Source organism: Peromyscus maniculatus, chromosome 2 (assembly GCF_049852395.1).
Source record: "Peromyscus maniculatus bairdii isolate BWxNUB_F1_BW_parent chromosome 2, HU_Pman_BW_mat_3.1, whole genome shotgun sequence".
Classification (NCBI taxonomy): Eukaryota; Metazoa; Chordata; class Mammalia; order Rodentia; family Cricetidae; genus Peromyscus; species Peromyscus maniculatus.
In genome coordinates, this window is record NC_134853.1 from 106,262,068 (window position 1) to 106,281,291 (window position 19,224).

The 19,224-nt window shown below is 40.2% G+C and overlaps 1 protein-coding gene across 2 annotated transcripts in view; it reads left to right on the forward strand.

The window, feature by feature from the left end:
• The window catches only part of Sh3gl2 (SH3 domain containing GRB2 like 2, endophilin A1), a 183,010-nt gene that overhangs the window by 129,468 nt on the left and 34,318 nt on the right, over positions 1-19,224 (forward strand). For both annotated transcript variants that reach the window (XM_006975982.4, XM_076564472.1), the window contains exon 2: positions 10,053-10,121. In XM_006975982.4, the coding sequence (XP_006976044.1) occupies positions 10,053-10,121 (69 nt within the window). The remainder of the gene's footprint in view (positions 1-10,052; positions 10,122-19,224) is intronic.

Below are 19,224 nucleotides of genomic sequence, written 5' to 3' on the forward strand. Positions count from 1 at the left end.
CAAGGTGACCTTCAAACAAAGGGAACATAGATCAGATGGTTGCATAGTGTTTGGATCATCCAAGGGGCTATATTGAGCAATTCTCTACTTGGTTCCCCATAGGAACGTTATGGGACAGAGTCTCAGTGCCCAAGAACCCACCCCCTCAACGTGGCTTTGTCTTACCCTGCTCATCTCTGAGCTTACCAGTACCACCAACCAGTAAGCTGATGCACTCCATCCATATCTCAGGCTCTGGTTTAGAGAACTCCAGAACAAGATAAGGAACGTACCCTAACCCCCTACTACTCCCCCATAGAACAGCAAGGAGGAGGGAATGCTTATTATATTTTATTCTTTTACTTAGAAACATCTGCAGCAAGTGTGGCTAACTATAAATTTTTTCGTAGCTAGGTGTACATTTTTGAGCTTGAAATAATGTGCTGGATTTCTGGGAGATACTACTCTTGTCTCTTCATTCTCTCTTGGAAACCTGATTCTGGTGATGCAGAAAATCCGCTTTTGATGTGGGCATGCTCATCAGATCTCAACTAAAATTAATTTGTTGTAAGAATAAAGGAACGTTTCTGGACTTAACTAGGAAGAGAAGGTGCTCACAGCAGTCATGTCTAAGGAGACCTTCCTCCTCCTTGTTTTACCTGGAGTAGAGCTGTCTCCCCAACAGTGTCTGGGCATCTAAAACCTTTCACCATACTAAAGAGATTTTCTTGAATTTGATGACAGGTTAAACATGCTATCTGAGTTAAAAAAAATATATCATTAAGAGTGAATTGGCTATCTTATTCAAAAGAAACACAATTTGAAGGAAACTTTAAAATAATTTTTTAGGAAATTTTCTTCAGGTCTTGGAAAATTTAGTGCCACGGAGGACTTTATGTGCTTGCTATAAGAGAAGGAACAGAAGCAACAATGAGAAAATAACAGGGAAAAAGAAGAAAAAGCAGCCGAATATTTTTAAAGAATGTGTTCACCAACCTTACTTGGAGAACAGGATGTTTTTATTAACAATCTTGGGGCTTGAGGCATGTGGGACTGTTTCCAGGGAGAAGCCGTATGTTCTTTTCTGCATGCCAGCCTTGTGACAGTCACGACTGTGGTCTCACAAATCAACGGAAAATGCCTTGTGTAGGCCTCAGAGCAGCAGTGGACCCTCTTCCTGATGCACAATCCCTCTGTGATACAGGACCCTCATGTGGCCCAGTGGCTTTGCAGCATTAAGGATATCTAGAGTGATAGTTTCAGCATATAATTTCAATCATGTTTTCCCATGCTGTAGACTGAGTGCTCACATCCCCTCCACTCCCATTTAAACGTGGGAGTTCCAACACAATGTGATCTTGCTTGGAGGTGAGATCTTCGGCTTGGAATTAGGGTTAGATGAGATCTTGAGGGTAGAGCCTATGCCACATGAGGATGCAATGGGAAGACAACTACCTGCAAGTCAGCTGACTAGCCCTCAAAAAGCATCACTATGCTACTACCTTAATCTTAGTCTTCTAGCATTCAGAACTGGAGAGATTAATTTCTAATGTTTATATCATTTAGAGAATGTTTTTTTTTTATTTTGAGTAATAATAAAGCTGATGTACTCTCTCTTTGCTCATAGGAAAAAGGATTTTATTTGGACCACAAGAGTTTGCAGTTCTTGGGGATCTGACACCCTCACACCAGTGCACATCAAAATAAAGTTAAATTATTAAAATAAATAAATGAAGGGCAAGGCACCAACTGCCCTGACTAATGGCTGTTTTAAGTGGTTTTAAGTAGGCCAACTGTGGCTTTTATCCTGATTTCTTGCATTTCATTCCATCCTTTACTTAGGAACATTCAAGCCTGTATGCTACACTTTGTATTGACTAGGTTAGGATACAGAATAATGAGTTTGTTATGGCAGTTTCAAACTATTGTGCTGTTTTACCTTGTTTTCACCCAGGCCTGTTTCTGTCATCCCTTGTTGGTCCTACCTCCTTGCCCACCCTTAATCCTCTTGTAAGGTCATCCTGTTAGTGTGGCCAGGGCAGCCACTGATTAGAATGACCCTATTTTCTGTAACAACCTCTGGTGCTCAAGTTTTGCCACTGATAGAAGGGATTTAGTGGAAAGAGAGGGCAGGAATTCCAGTGTTTAGAACATTGATGTCAGGGTGAGATAAATAGAAAAAGGAAGATGAAGGAAGAAGCCTCAGGCTAAATTCGTACCTTTTTATTTTTATTTTTACTTTTTTTCATTTTATACACTAAGACTACTTTCATGCCTGGTCTACCTGGATCATGAGAACCCAGTAAGCAAGATCAAAATCAGTGCCTTTCAGGAACACCAAAGGAGCATTTGAACAAACTATCATGTTAAAAAATATACAACCTAACAAGTACTGAACCAGGCTAGTTGACCTAGTAACCATGCTATTCAGGTAGCACACAGGGAGGGACTTAGAGATTTGATATTGAAAGTCAGCACCATGGAAGTGTTATCAATCAATTCTTGTTGGTAACCAAGAAATGTTTACCAGTAAAATTTCAATATAAATGGATCTGGAAAACAAGTTAATGTTTTTACATAATTTCACATACAATTTGCATATAGGTTTAGCAACCCAGATAGAATCTTTACTAGAAAGAGAAGTTTCATTGGGCATGAGGTCAGGGAACCTGGGCTTCAGTGCTAGCAAAATCTGTGGCACATTGAGGATATTAATCTGACCTCTGTTGTGGTTTTTCCATTGGGTAGGTTAAACTAAAGGTGATTTTTTAAAATTTATTCATTTACTTATGATGCCTTGTCTGAAAGAGGAAAGGAATGGCACCATGCCATTTTCCCTTTATTCTCTGTGTGGTGTTTTCTCTTCCTTCTCTTTCTCATCCATGGACTCTTGCTGTATTGTAAAAAGCACAGCAGTATGGAGAACCATGTCCCTTGCCTTTCTCTAGAGCAGTGGTTCTCAACCTTCCTAATGCTGCAATTCTTCACAGTTCCTCATGTTGGGGTGACCCCATCTGTAAAATGGTTTTTGTTGCCACTTCATAACGTAATTTTCCTACTGTTATGAATCTTATTGTAAATAGTTGATATATAGGATATCTAATATGCAGCCCCTGCTTGAACCCCCAAAGGAGTTGTGACCTAGGGGTGGAGAAGCACTGCTTAAGAGAAACAGATCCAAGTGGATACACAGATGGTGGGGGAGGGAGTGCTAGTTCAGTAAACTGGCTCATGCAGTGTGGGTGCTGTCTGAGATGGGGGCCAGGCTGGGACTCTGGTAGAAGCTATGACAACAGTCTTGAAGTTTTTTCTCCGCCAGAATAACTTTGGTTGTGTTCTAAAAGTTTTTCATATGATTGGATGAAACCTGACCACATTGTTAAGGATAATTTCCTTTACTCAGACTCTGTAATGGTAGGTTCCTAACATCCCTCCCTTAGTGATTGTTTGGTATTTAGGTACTGTAACCCAGCTGATGATTAGCTTAGAGACAGGCATTGTAATTTTAGTTGTAAGTTGTCATACAATTCTCTCTTTTCCAAGTCCACATACTCTGGCCCCATTTATAGACAAAGAAAGAAAATTTGTATTTGAAAAACCTAATTCATAGAAAGGCAAGTGTCTCTTACTAACTAAAGCCCAGATGGACAACCTCCTTGCCTTGTGTATGGAGTCATCAGGCATCGTGTTCTAGGTCATTTGTTAAGTAGATCTAACACTTCATTATCAGTACCATGCCTTTGTCCTTCTGAGCTCTGTTTCTTTAATTGAGTGAATTTTTGACAGGGGAAGGTTTTGCCTTGAAGGAGGTGGGAATGGGGGGTGGGCTGAGGGGAAGGGGAGAGGGGCAGGAGGGGGGAGAACAAGGGAATCCGTGGCTGATATGTAGAACTGAATGGTATTGTAAAATAAAATAAAAGGAAAAAAAATTATTCTTGTATTGTGCCCACTTAACAGTTTTCATTACTTGCTAATGAAACTGTGGAAGTCATGCTTATAAAGTTCCTTCCTAGTGAGGGTCATTCTACAGGAAACATAAGAGATAAGTTCACCGGCTTCCTTAGAAGGGTATCTGGAAGTAATTAGCCTGTCATCTAAGGGAGATTTCTGCTTTGAGGAAATGGAGATGAGAAGAACCCCAGCAGAAAGAGTGCATTATACTCAGTGTGTCAACATCTTTGGGTCAAAAGACCTTCTAACAGAGTTTGCCTAAGACCATTGGAAAACACAGGTGGTTACATTATGATTTGTAACAGCAGCAGAATTGTACTTATGAAGTAGCAATGAAAATAATCTTACGGTTGAGGGTCAGCACGCCATGAGGAACTGTATTAAAGGGTCGCAGCATTCGGAAGGTTGAGAACCCCTGCTACAGATTGATGCCTGCATTTTCTGCATAGTATTTGACAGGAAAGAAGAGAGGCCGGGCAGACCCTGGAGAAAGACCAAGTAGTTAGCCTTACCCAAGCTTCTTTCAAGGGTTTCAGCTGATGATACTCAAAAAAAAAAAAAAAAAAAAAAACAAAAAAAAAAACTAGTCTTTATCCTGTTGCATTTTTAAGCAAACTTTAAAAGAGAATTCCAATGTTCTACTTAGTACTCAGAAACAGTCAGAATTTGATCAATGTAGAAGATACATAAAACTTTTACTTATAAATAAGAAAAAATTTAAATGTCTAGATGGCAAAGATCAATGTATATTTTTTGAAATCCATTTTTTGAAGCATCATGGCATTTAAGCATTTCAGTTTAAGGACTGAGAAAAGCTGGTGTGAGACTCATATTCCATAAAGGGAATCTACCCTGTCTTCCACCCATGGAGTGGCACCATCTGGAACAGTCCAGATCTGCACAGAGAAGTCCAGTATCAGGAAAGAGCTGCTGTAAGATTCACCTTTCTGACTCACTGTCAACTGTTGCATTCAGAGCTTCTGTTTGTTGAAATGAGGGCCATTAAAGACGTTCATGAGGATTAGAGGATGCACTTCCTGTGTCTGGTCTGACACCACAGTACGGGAAAACAGAACAGCTTGCTATGGGATAGCTACAACAGCTTCTTTTTGTAGAACTTGAAGCTTAATTTTATTAAAATGTGAACAAAAGCTGAAATTTCTACCTTCTGTGTGTGTAAGGTTTCTTGGTAAGCCATAATAACCCTTAAACAGGGTGTCATTCTCAGGTAGGGTGGCTTCCCTAGCATGTGTTCGGCCAGGATTTGGTACAAGGCCTGCCTAGAGAAGATTCAGTATTTTAAGAATACTTTTTTAAATTTTGCAGTATTCTCTTCCACATATAATCTGGTTTAATTGCAAAGTGATCTAGCACTGAGTGATGTTGTTCCCACTTCTCAGGTGAAGAAACTGAGACAGAAATGATATGCATTTGCCCCACTTACAACCAAGAGGTTACTTTGTAAGTACAGGAATTTATGTCTCTTGGATAGTTTGAAAAATCATTGTCTCAAGTGATTGGAGAAGGAAAGAGAAGTGAATAGTGATGTAATTCTATTTTAATTAAAAATATAAAATAAATACAACCTATATTCAACAAAATTACTATACATACATAGTAGTTGTGTGAATTTTCTGATTTTTAAAATATTTTCCTTATAGAGACAAAATATATATCTCTAACTCATAGAGGTCCAAAGCCAATGCTTTGTTTTTTTCTATTAGTAATTCTCATTAGGGTAATCTTTCTCTTGCCTTCATCATTATGTTTGTTACTGAAGTGTCAGACATTTTTTTAAGTAAAACACATGCAGTATGAGTTCTCCATTTCCACAATAGAGTTCAGCAGGGAAAAAGTCCTTTGCAATTTTGCTGGTGAAATAGTTCCAGGTACTCTGATGGCTGATGAGTCTCATTAAGAGTTCCAAAGAAGTCCGGAAACTTCCTGCTAGGTTAAACAGTAAGTGATGATGGAGAAGTTAGGTGTGTAGGTGGACTTCTTAAACAATATACAGGATTTGAAGAGCAGAAAATGGAATAGGTAGAGTTATAAAGGAGAAGAAATAAACACAGCATGTCTGGTATATGGAAAGGAACTTGGCTTTGTATGATAGTCAGTGGAATGTTGTTTTTGACTAAATCTCAGTTGTTCAATTTTACCAATAAAGACTTAGGAGCCAGATGCTATGGTGAAAGCCTGCTAGCTCAGAGAGGCAGAGAAAGCACCCAGCTGACCTTCCTTTTCTGCTAACATTCCAGAAAGTGAACTTTCTCCTACGCTATCTCAAACAAAACTCCTCAAACTGAATATCCCTCCCTTCTACTTTCTGTGCATCTCTCTATCCATCCTACTGATTCCATCTTATTCTCTGTGGTTACTTCCTCTCAACTGGTTGCTTGGTCTGCCTTTTAACCTATGCTTGACTTTATTTAATCCTGTTTACAATACTCAAGTAGAAAACTCTTAGAGGGCTGGAGAGATGGCTCAGCAGTTAAGAGCACTGGCTGTTCTTCCAGAGGTCCAGAGTTCAAATCCCAGCAACCACATGGTGGCTCACAACCATCTGTAATGAGATCTGGTGCCCTCTTCTGACCTGCAGGTATACATGCAGGCAGAACACTGTATACATAATAAATAAATAAATCTTAAAAAAAGAAAACTCTTGGATTAAAGATGTATGCTAGGGCTGAGCCACATCACAACCAGACACAGGTTTTCCCAGTAAATAACACAATCTCGGGGTTCACAGTGTGAACAAATATTCTGCAACACCGGGAGATAAAGTTGAGCAAAAACGAAGTAAAGAGAGAAGTTAGGACCTAAATAAGAGGTCTAAGAGTCTGCAGACAGATGTGATTTTTGATGGGGATAGATAGCTGGCTCTTACATGTTTGGTAAATGAAGTATAGCGCTGGCCAGGATCAGAGCTGCATAAAGAGGATGGAGTCTGGAGGTGACAGATGGCTGGAGGGCTGATGAGTCATTGCTGCAAAGCAGGTCAGCATCCTTTGGACCAGGGACAGTAGTTATTTATTGAAGATGTCTCTTGTTGCTGATTCTCCTTTACTTTATACATATTTAGCAGACAGACAACAGCTTGAGACTGTGCAGTCAGAATTAAGAATGATATGTAACTATACCTGATTGTTGTTGTTAGAGAAAAGCTGTACTTCCTGAAAGACTACCAAGAGTGATCAATCCTCTGCCTCTCTCATGTTCACTGCAGAATTCACATTACTGTTCACTTTGGCAAATCTTTACCAAGTTTTCCTTAGGGAATATGGTTGAGAGTATGAGAGAGGAGGGTGTAGTAATTGGTTTGATTTTTTTTTTAATTTAAAAGATTATTGGTTGGATTGGAATACAGTGCATAAGGGAAGTGTAGTGACAGAGACAATTAAAAGTATAAGCTCCCCAAATAAGTCTTCATCATTGGCCATGTGGGCTCAAAAGATCCATTTCTCTTACCTTGAGTCTTATTTGTGAGATGTCAAGTTTTAGTAGCACTTATTCAAACAAAAGGATATATTTGCCACAGTCCTACAGAGTCAATTGTTATTTAAGTAGCCCAATATTTACCTTTGTGCCATGATATATGTAGATCCTTTGTGACCTGGAAAAATATCAAAGCGAATAAGTGGACGTTATTTTGAGTTCTACTTCCCTCTCAGGAATCTAACTTGATAAGGAAGTTATATATCAACTAGGCAGTTGGTACTTCATCAGTATGAACATGCTAGCTTCATCCTCTCTGTGTGGTAAACCATTTCAAAGAAGCTTAAATGTCAGATTTGGTAGAAAAAAGTAGAATTTTTTTTTTTGCTCTAGTTTAGTTGTGTTTCCTTTCTTCTCCACCCACTCTTGGGCATGCTTTGTAAATAAACTATCTGAAGCCAGTAGACTAGGGGTGCAGTCAGTATGAATTAGTTACTAATTGCTAATATGACTACAGTGTCCCATTTGATATCTAGAGTCAGCTACTGTGATACTTAGTGATTGATGGATACAGAAAGAAGGGAAATAAAAATAGTTCTTAGTTATACAATATGTTGTTGAAAGTATGATGTGAATTCTTGTGATTTGCATGAAGACCATGTATTTTTTAAAGAGTTGATTAAAAATGGATTATCTCCTCAGTATCAGAATTCTCTCATTTTAATACACATGGAGGCATTTCTTAGCTACACGCGTTTGCTGTCCATTTTGCAAGTAAATGAGAACCTGTGACCTCAGTTACAGGTCACATGAGGGGGTCTAACTGTAATGATACCCTGACAACATGAGACTTTAGACATGGTGATTTTTTTCCTAACATTGGAGACAGTTGTGTAGAATGGAGATGGCAATTTATAGTTGTCCAACAAATGTTTCTTTATTGTTTAGGTCTTAAAGTAGATTAGAGTTTGCTTGCCCAAAAATAGTGGTCAGCTATATATCTTGAGCATAAGACAGAAGAGCTGAATTTCTGTCACTGAGCAAAAATGACAGTGACATAAATTTATTGGCATTTTCTTTAATCTTTCTGTTCCAAGCATTGACCCTTATCTAGCTATGATTGTATCAAAGAGGATTTTGGCTTCTCAAAGTGTGGAATGAAAGTTCAATAAACTGCTGTGAGAAACAAGATTGCTAGGAGCAGATGTGCACTTCACTGGGGAGTAGAGTCTGTTGCATAAATTGTAGGTGTAGATGTGGGTTCTTATTATACCATATAATTTTCATGACACCTCCAATACCTCATGTGTGCATATTCTATCCCACTCTGTATTACATCTGTTACTGCCGATGCAGTAAACAGTGGCATCTCACCTGTAGTAATGGTAGTCTCTTCTGGATGTTTTCCACTTGGCAGAACACTGAGAAAGGCAGAGAGAAAGAAAGGGTAAGAAATGTACCTCAAGGACCAGCAGCAAGAGACTGCAGTACTTTTAGGTCCAGGAGTTGGAGCTAGGGCTCCAGAAGCCCCTTCAAGAAACATGAGCTAAGCTCACTGGGAAAACTCACATTGCAGTAAAGATTGCTAAAGGCAGACCACAGTGGGAACCTCGGTAGACACTCTCAGCCAAGGTGGCGCACACCTTTAATCCCAGCACTTGGGAGGCAGAGGCAGGCAGATCTCTGTGGAATCAAGATCAGCATGGTCTACAGAGAGAGATCCAGGATAGGCATCAAAACTACACAGAGAAACCCTGTCTCAAAAAACTAAAACAACAACAACAATAAAAACACTTTCAGCCAAAAACTCTTGAAGGAAGTTAGAATTCATCCTTCATTATCTCTCTGTGTGTGGACTTCATATAATACAGTGATGTCTTAGGGAAAAACATTTATTCATCTTTACAGTTAGGGTATTTGAAAAAATTCCATAATCCTGTCTTTGATGAAATCATTTTTTCTGTGATCTTGTCATTTTTATTATCCTTAATTAGAATCATTATTTCAGAAAAGACCAGTATATCCATTTTAATTAATGTGAATTTTTCATGTGAACTATGATAATTTGCACATGTTAATTGATAAATATAAGATGTGCAGTATTGGGAAATGATAGAGTAGCAAGGAAATCCCTCAACATTGTTTGATATAGCTCATCACCTGCTTGTGAGGATATAAACAGGGAGAGTAGAAAGCAAGTCCTTTGATCTGGAATCATCTGGGTTTATTTCTTCTTAATAGTTAGATGGATGCTTGTGATTATCTGTTCAATAGCCCATTGAGGAGCAGGTTAAACAAGCAGCAATTTTCTACCTAGGAGCATTTCAGATCCATTATCAGAGGAAAATGACTACGGTGTGATGCTGCTGTTCCTTAGGGCTTACAGAGGAAAATGTTAGCAATTAGGTAGTTGTGAAATGATTTGTATAATAGAAGGAGCACTGGGGTTGAAATCAGAAGACGCAGGTTTGGATTTCTGCTCCAGTACCCACCAGCTGCATAAGATGTTGCCTAGCCACTCTAAGCTAATACTTTGCTGCTAGGAAAATGAAACTGCCTCCCACAGCCAGAGAAGGGTTCCAAGGTTGTGTTAGGTGCTGTTTTTAAAAGCGCTTGGAACTTGTCACACGCTTTTGTGAAGGAATGAAACTATTTCTAATGATCCCCTCTGTCGTTTCCTTCTGCAGAAAGTGAGCGAGAAGGTTGGAGGAGCTGAAGGCACCAAGCTAGATGATGACTTCAAAGAGATGGAACGGGTGAGTCCTCACTTCTTAGCCTTCCCCTGGCATGAAGTTGTCTGCTGGAAGAGGGGGATGTGAAGCTGTTCTGTACTAGAGTCTCCAAATGTTCTGTTTCTTTAAAAAAAAAAAATGCTCCCTTCACTGCCTGTTTTGAACTAGAAACTGGGCATCAGCCTGTCTTTCCCTTATCCATCCAGAGAACAGGGCCACTGTGAAGAGGAACGGTGTGGTACTTTTCCTGAGAGGTTTCTCATCACTTTTCCTAACCAGGGTGGTGGATGTAGAGCTGTGGTGGAATGTGGGTGAGGTGGAAAGGGAAGGGGGGAAATGGTGAATGATGTCTCAAAGCTCAGAAGGGACTTTGAGTCTCTCTCTGACTCCAGTGGACTTTCCTATGAGGATGGTTCCTGCCAGAGGCGGGTCAGAAGAGTGAGGCGAGAGCAGTATGGGAGTCCAGGTGACCTGCCCTAAACTCTGCTTCCACCACTTATCATAAAAGTCCAGGTTTTCTTGGAGTTTCTATTTTTCATATGGCAGTAATACATGAGAATACTAATGCTCACTTAAGAATGTTTTATTGACTAAAAAGATAAGTAAATCATTTAGCATTCTGTCTGAAACATTATAGGTTCTCAACAAGTGATGTTAGAGTTTATGAATTAGTCTCTTTTTCTCCTGAGATATTATATATATTTTTTCTTTCACTTTGAGGTTGTTCATAGCAAGAGATGTTTAGACCTAAGAGAATGAGTGATTGTTGAAATGTACAAAGAATACTGTGGGTAGATATTAAATGGTAGTCCCTGTGCTTAAAGAGGATGTGGTAAGCCCATGATACACAGAGTATTTTTAATTACATTATTAGTGATAATTACATTAATATATTATTAATTATAATTATGCATTATTAATATTTTGCCTCTGTACACTATTAAACAAAATATTTTTTCTTTATATTCTAGTTTGAGTCTCTAAGAAGATTTTCATGGGCCTAATATTTTTTAGTAGTCTATGTCCTTTCCAGTGGGCTGCATTGCTACATTTCTGATGAGTAAAACAGACTGTTCCTTAGTGCTTTCTATCTTTTCAATTTTCCTCCTAATGGGTTCATGGATAAACTGAAAATGACTCACTTCAGGTGTCTGTGACATAGGATAGAAATAAGATTCTGGAGTGTGTGGCGTACACAGTCTAGAGGGGAGAACAGAGGAGATAGGTAGTAATGCCGCACCCGGCTAACTGAGCTTGGAGCGGGAGATTTGGTGCCTTCTGGTGGAATCGTGGAGACTGAACAAGAGTTGAACAAGTAAAGGAAGGAACACGGGAGCAAACAGGAGAGAACAGTGAAGCTTCTGCAAAGATGAGGCCAAAATGCCCAGCTCTTGTCAAGTGCAACTGGACAGTTTTGGCCTGGCCAGCCCCTCTGCCTCAGTTCCTTACCTTGGCTTTGCTAATGACTGCCCATTGTTGATGTCCTATACCAGTGTTCTGAGTCTTGTCCAAAAGCCTGAGAACTTGACCTCTCGTACCCAGTACCTGGCTGCTGCTTTCCCCAACTGAAGTCAAAGTCTGTCCTTATTTCCCATCTCCTCTTGGTCTTCAACCAAAGCTAATAAACACTGACTTTCATGGTGGTAGACACAGCAACCTACCCATCCCTTGCCAACATCCATGTCTCTAGACAGACATACATCCTCAGGATGACAGCTTTGTTTCATCCTGAGAAACCCACAGAGCTGCTCATTGGCACCAGCCTCTGGGTACTTGCTCTGCCCTCCTTAGCCTCTCTCTCCCTTCACTCCTCCTGAGAGCACTTCAGAATGCCTCAGGGCTAACTACCACAGCCTTACAGAAGCTTGGGCAGGTAGTTAGGGATTTGAAATGTACAGGTGTCAGGAGTGAGTCTTGCACATCTGCCCTGACTAAAGCTGCTAAATGAGGGGGCTGACTGTAAAGCTAAGACAAGCCAGCTCTTTGTGTCTTAAATAAAACTAAAAAGCAAAGGGAATTTAGAGAATGGAGTTTAATCACTGAGCAACTAATTAGACCTTTGGAGACTTATTTTGCTATGAAATCCATGCCAGTCTTACAAACTAATTAAAATGAGAGCATTTTGCCAAGCATTTTACTTTAGGCAAATATCCACAGACTTCCCTCAGAGTCTGAAGACGAAGTGTAAGATTTATGTTCCTTATTTCATCAAAAGTCTCTGGAGTGTTTTTTTTCAAATCTAGATTCCCCTGTAATAAAGCAAACTTGTGATTGAAGAACCTACCCGTGTTCCTGCATTTGGGTTTTTCTCTAAGTAAATTCAGATATTTGGATTTCCGTACAGTGTAGAAACTGTTTTATTTAATTTTATTGTGCACATCTTTTGTTTTATCTGTGATTGTCCTACAGTTTGTACTCAACGTGTGCTGAGTGTATTGGGAGGTCAACTATTTCTACAGTCATTGAAGAGCACTTGCGGTGGACTTCAAATCTTAACAAGTTAGCTACTCACAAAAATCTTCTAGCTCAGTGTTTCCAAGCCTACCAAAGAATCAGCATCTCACCTTTCACAGTTGGGTTTCTGTTCAGCAAATGTTCGAGGTGGACCCAGAAAGCTTTATTTAGCTGGACTCTCAGAGGTGCAATTAGTCAACAATATGAAATAAATTAGAGTTCTGCAGCAAGCGGCACTCCCAGGAGAGCGGTGGCTGTTCCTAGAAGTTCTCTCTAATCTCAGCCTACTCTGCTCTGCCACCATGATGCAGTGCCACGCCAGCCTGGCTCGCCCTTCAGCCTCCTCTTCCCTAGCTGATGTTGGAGGCCTCTGGCGTTGTCTCCATGGGAGCTTTGCCCTTAATCATTGCTCTCTTTCTCTTAAGTACCTTGTGTGGAGTTGGATTTCGTTTTAACTGTACATGTTTTCCTTACTTACCAGTTTCATGAAATATAGGCTGAATTCCTTTCTGTGATCCAGACATTTGGAAGATTTCTTCTTTATAAAGTTGCAGCTTTTTGTTGTTGATGGCTGTTAATAGAAGATCTAGAATTTGCCAGGCGGTGGTGGCACACGCCTTTAATCCCAGCACTCGGGAGGCAGAGCCAGGTGGATCTTTGTGAGGTCAAGGCCAGCCTAGTCTACAGAGCGAGAGCCAGGAAAGGTGCAAAGCTACACAGAGAAACCGTGTCTCAACCCCCCCCCCAAAAAAAAAGATCTAGAATTTGAGGAACTTTTGATTCCTTCTCAAATTTCTATCAGTTACTATGATTATACAGAATGGGGGAAGGTTTCAATGAGCTGGTATGTAGTTTTAGTCATTAATTTACTTAGAAAATATGTAAATGCCTCCATGTGCCAGACATTGTGCTGGGAACTGGAAACATGGAGATACATCAGGCCCAATCTCTCAAGGGGCTTTCAATTTGGGTGGGGAAAAAAGGGGAGTATAAATAGATACCAAATAAGACATAGTACTTAGTGTCCTGGAAGGATTTCCACAAAAGACACCAGAGAGAGTCCAAACACAGGGTTCATAGATCAACAGAAACTTCTAGAAGACAGACTACTGAGCTGAATCTTCAAATCTTCTCTTGTACTTCATTTGAGTATCATGCAAGACTCCCAGTCAATGGGCATAGAGTTTTTCTGTAGCCTAAAAAATATCTTGGGAAATTCTTTGTTTAAATCACAAAAGGCTCTGGGGCTAGAAACATGAAAATAAACCCTTTAAATAAAAATACAGTTCCTGAAGGGGAGCCTCAAGTTTTAAGAAAGACAAGATCTTAGGAGAGAAAAGAAAAGCTGCCATCCAATTGAGTGTGAGAGGGTGAGGATTATTGGCAAAGTCCAATGTGGAGAAAGCTGGTAGATGGTGCCCATGGTCATTACCCTCATACTTTAGTTACTACAGGAAGAGATGTTTAGTCTCATCCATCCCTAGTGAGAGAACTAGGGTTCATGAGCAGAAACCACCTGGCTCACTTTAAGAAAGAACCTCTGTTTACCAAAGCTGTTTTTTGTAAAAGCCATAGAAATCATCAAATTCCCTACCTGCTCACGTTGAAACACAGGCTAAGCCTACAGTTCCCAGCTATCAGGGGAGGCATGCTAGTCATTGCTTGAGTTTTGTACCAAGTAATTTTCTACTAATTATGAGCATTTAAAAGATACCACTGTTGGATATCAGTGATATGTCTCAAATGGGAGAGAAGAGAGGAACAGCATTGCAGCCAGTATACTCAGAATACCTTCTCTGAGTAGACTTGGGGTTCACCATGATCCTGGGGGTCTCTTCACAGAATAGTAGTGGAGGAGACATGGGTCACTGGCCTAAGACATTCACTTGCTGTGATGTGACGGGCTTGAGTCACAAACAAGATGAGCTTCAAAGACATCCTTTGGCTTTGCCTGAACTTCTTTGGAGACAGGCTTCCTCAGTTACGTGTGTGGAATGTATGTCAAAGTATACTTGGTATGGGGTAATGACTAAGAAGATTAACAAAATTAAAATTAATATATTAGAGTAACCAGAGCCTAAACCATCCTTCATTTTTAAAATGTTATCTGCCAGCCTTTCTGAATATATGGTTTCTGCTTTAAAGCCAGCAGTTTGGAGATGGCTGTCAATTCTCCCAGAGTCAGTAGGGAGCTATTAAAAGTACCACTCTTGGATCAGCCTGTCTTTCTGCCAGACAGGCTTTCCAGGATGCTGCTTTCATCATGTCCCTGTGACTTACTTATCTAGATGTTCTCTTTCAGTGCTTCAAGTGAGTGTGTGTATATTCTTAACTATAATAAACTATAATAACTTAATAATAAAATTAAAAACTTGAAAATACGTTGGTGTTTTGTATGGCATTTTATGTCCTTTGACATAAGCACTGGGAGTTTTTCCTTATCTAAGTGGGCATTTAATTCATGTCATTACTATTGATTGACAAACCCATAGACTACCTGTGCCACACATAATGTGTTCTGCCCCTGGCATCTGACAATACGAAACAATGTCTTTCATACTTCCATTGTTCTGTAAAAGATTCCATAGTTTCCATGTTTTTTAAGTTCAGGAAATACTGATTTTTTTTTCTACAGGGGCGAATGTTATTATATATTCATACATCTGTATATGAAACAATAATCCCATTATGTCAATTCACTGTCTTTTAGTGTTCTGATAGCTGATATTCCAAGACTGGAAATAAGAACCTCATTCACAGATTAAGCATGGCATCCTCCAAGCTCACACCTTAGTTCAGGGATCAGCACATTCTCTTGGTAGGTCTCTGAAACTTTGGGCTGCAGGTCTTCGCCCTCTGTCTTATAAGTTCTCTCTAGGGCTATTGAAGCACAAAAAGGATCCATTGGCAATGCCTGTGTCGATGAGTATAGCTATATTAAAAAAATGAAACAAAATTTAGAGGAAACTGAATTTAGACATTTTTTATGATTATTTTATGATTACAATAAAATAGAAATATTAATTTCTTTTCTAATCCTTTAAGGTATGAAGGTATGTTTAGGGTGTATTCCCAAACCTATACACAGGGAAGGGATACTTAAGAAGATTAGCAAAATTAGTATGGATTCATTAGTAATCAGAGCCTAATTCCTTCCTCATTTTTCAAATTATTAATTAGACTTTCTGAATACATATGATATCCCCTTTAAAGCATGGCAGTTTGGAGACAGGTTGTTAACTCTCAGGCCACACAGAAGATGTCTCTGAAGCTCACCCTCCCTGGTGGCTTGCTGACATAGTTTTGACCATTGGCCATAGTTTGGCCACCCCTTATTTAACTTGAAAATGCTGTTTCCTCTGTTTGTGGAGAATAGGAGCAGGCATTCCAAAGCCACAGTATACATGTCGGGTTCAAGGGACACGCTCCAGTCTGGCCTCAGCTTCCACGTTGTTTGAGACAGTGTCTCTGTTTACTTACAGCTGTGTGCCAGACTAGCTGGTCTGTGAATTTCCTGTCTTAACTTCCATCTGCCAGTAGGGCAAACTGGGATCAAAAAGCTTGTGCTACTGTGTCTGGTGGGTTGTGGCGATCCAGACTCAGACCCTCAGGCTTCTGTGCCAAACGCTTTACCCACTGAGCCATCTCCCTGTCCCAAGAGAGCCATTTCTTCATTCGGTTCTTTCTCTGGACTCAGTTACACATTTCAAGACTGGCTAATGGAAAAAGAATCTAAAGTATTGGGAGTTGCTAAAGCCTTGGCATTAAGAAGTTAGAAGTAAACAGACCAGAATCTGTGAAGGATACATGTCTATGATTCTGGCTTACAAAGAAAGCCATGTATTTATTACACAAGGGTTTACAGTCCCTAAATAGAAGCCCATGTTGTATACATTCACAGTTCATTTCCTGCTAATAAACTTCCCCAGTGCTAGAAACAACAACAAAATTCATTGGTGCAACAGATACTTGGGAGCAACAAGTTAATTTTTTTAAATTTTATAATTTAATTTAATTTTACATATCAGCCATGGATTCCCTTGTTCTCCCCCCTGCCCCCCACCCCTGCCTTCTCCCCAGCCCACCCTCCCATTCCCATCTCCTCCAGGGCAAAGACTTACCTGGAGATTGAGTTCAACCTGGTAGATTCAGTCCAGGCAAGTCCAGTCCCCTCCTCCCAGGCTGAGCAAAGTGTCCCTGCATAGGCCCCAGGTTCCAAACAGCCAGCTCATGCACTAAGGACAGGTCCTGGTCCCACTGCCTGGGTGCCTCCCAAACAGTTCAAGCTAATCAACTGTCTCACCTATGAAGAGGGCCTGATCCAATTGGGGGCTCCTCAGCTATTGGTTCATAGTTCATGTGTTTCCATTCGTTTGGCTATTTGTCCCTGTGCTTTTTCCAATCTTGGTCTCATCAATTCTCTCTCATACAAGCCCTCCTCTTTCTCACCAATTGGACTCCTGGAGCTCCACCTGGGGCCTGGCCATGGCTCTCTGTACCTGGTTTCCTCAGTCATTGGATGAGGTTTCTAGCATGACAATTAGGGTGTTTGGCCATTTTATCACCAGAGTAGGTCAGTTCCGGCTGTCTCTCGACCATTGCTAGTAGTCTGTTGTGGAGGTATCTTTGTGGATTTCTGTGGACCTCTCTAGCACTTTGCTTCTTCCTATTCTCATGTGGCCTTCATTTATCATGATCTCTTGTTCCTTTTCCTCCCTCTCTGTTCTTGATCTAGCAGGGTTCTCCCGCTCCCCTAAGATCTCTTTCCCTCAACCCTTGCTCTTCATTAGCCCCATTCACATCCAGGTTGTTCATGTAGATCTCATCCATTTCTCTGTCATTGGGTTATCCCTATGTCCTTCTTGGAGTCCTGTTTTCTAGTTTTTCTGAAGTTTAATTCCAAGGTTAACTGGCTCATTGCTTTGGGCTTAAAGTGATGCAGAACATTATGACAACAGCAGCATGTGGCTTAAGGTGGCTGTTCAATCATGATGGTTCAGATGCAGAGATAAGACATGGAGAGGCCAGGGACAAGTACAATCGTCCAAGGCATACCTTTAGCAATTCTGTTTTTCAAAGCAGGCCCCACCTTCCAACTCTCAACAGTCAGTTGTGAACCCATCAGTGAATTAATCCATCAGTCATAGCAGAGTCCTCATGACTCAGTTCCCTTGCACTGAGTGGCTCCACTTGCACGGAACCAAGTCTTCAGTATATGAACATTCTGGGGAGATGCTTCATATCCAAAGCTATATACTGTACTTTCCCAATCAAAGCAAGATTAACTGAAAATGGAGCCTTGGGAGCTCCCCCAAATAGAAGATACTGTAATTAAGAATACACCAAAAGTCATTTTCAGGAGATTTGGACAATGTAAAAACAAACAGGTATACATCATAAGCTCAAAGTTAAATTGTGCCATTCTTCCATGGGATTAAGCTCTTATTAGTTTTAATAAATGATAAATCTTAGTGCCTTTGTTACCAGATTTAGTATTAAGAGATGATATGGCTGGACAGTGCCCATTTAGGTGTATGAAGGCCTTCCCAGCAGGAGCCTGACAGGATGTAGTAAGGATTGTCACCACTTTTGCTGTTGATTGGTCTGTGTCTGATACAATCAGTTTAGCCAGAATGCTGAGGATAAGGGATAGAAGGTAGAAATTAGTCACCCTTCCCCTGGAAGATGTCTTTAGAACAGTGAGAGGTCACTAGACAATTCACTTCCAGTTCTCTTTCCTAGAAACCTCCATCTGTGACCTCGGGGAAGGACTTTTCTTTTATTATCATGTCATTGGTGATGTGAGCTTGGGAAGTTCATTTTCCTACTCTGCATCTTTAAGTTGTTCGTTTTAAAGGTCAGAGATTGGGCTACTGTACCACTGAGTTCTTGCTCTTGTGTCCATTATCTCTATCAGGTGGTAGCCCAGCAGAATCCAATAAAAAGTAAAGAGCCAGAAAAAGAATTTGCTAAAGGCTATTCCATGTTGTTCCTGTGTCCTGAAAAGAAACCATAGAAAAAACCATAGTGGATAAAATTATTTTCAAAAAATGATAAGTGCCTAAAATAAATTCTGCACTGAAAGTGTAAAGTTTAATGTGACTGTACACAGCTTCTGTTTCAAATGCCTGTTCTAACTGGATAGAAGTTCATGGAGTTGTATAGACTTTGTTCTGGTTAATTTTGGTGTGTGATGTGCTTATGCCAGTTTTTATAATAAAGTTTATAAAATTAAAATGAATTTCAAGTGAAGATTATATTATGCTCTTATCAAATAGTTTAATGGTGCTTGTTTTGTATTGATAACAGAAGTACTGAAGGCGTATGCATTAGTGAGCAGTCTGAAAAATCTGTGTTGTCAACTTCTTAGGAGACTTTGGTCAGACCATTTGGAACACTGAGATATTTTTTTTGTCTCCATTCCATTTTAATGTTGAATTCTACTCTGGGGACCAAACATAGTACTCCTAGCAGAAGCTGATGCCACAGTACCAGATGGACATCGGGTGGTTTAAGTCTCAAGTCTTCCCATGCTTTCTTTCTTAGAAACCTTGACCTTTGGACTCCACTTCTTCTGCCATGGCCCCAGAGGACACTGGATATATTTGGCATCTAATTCCTCACTCCCAGTCTGTCTTATAGTCAATAGAAGACCTGTGTTTGTCTTCTCAGG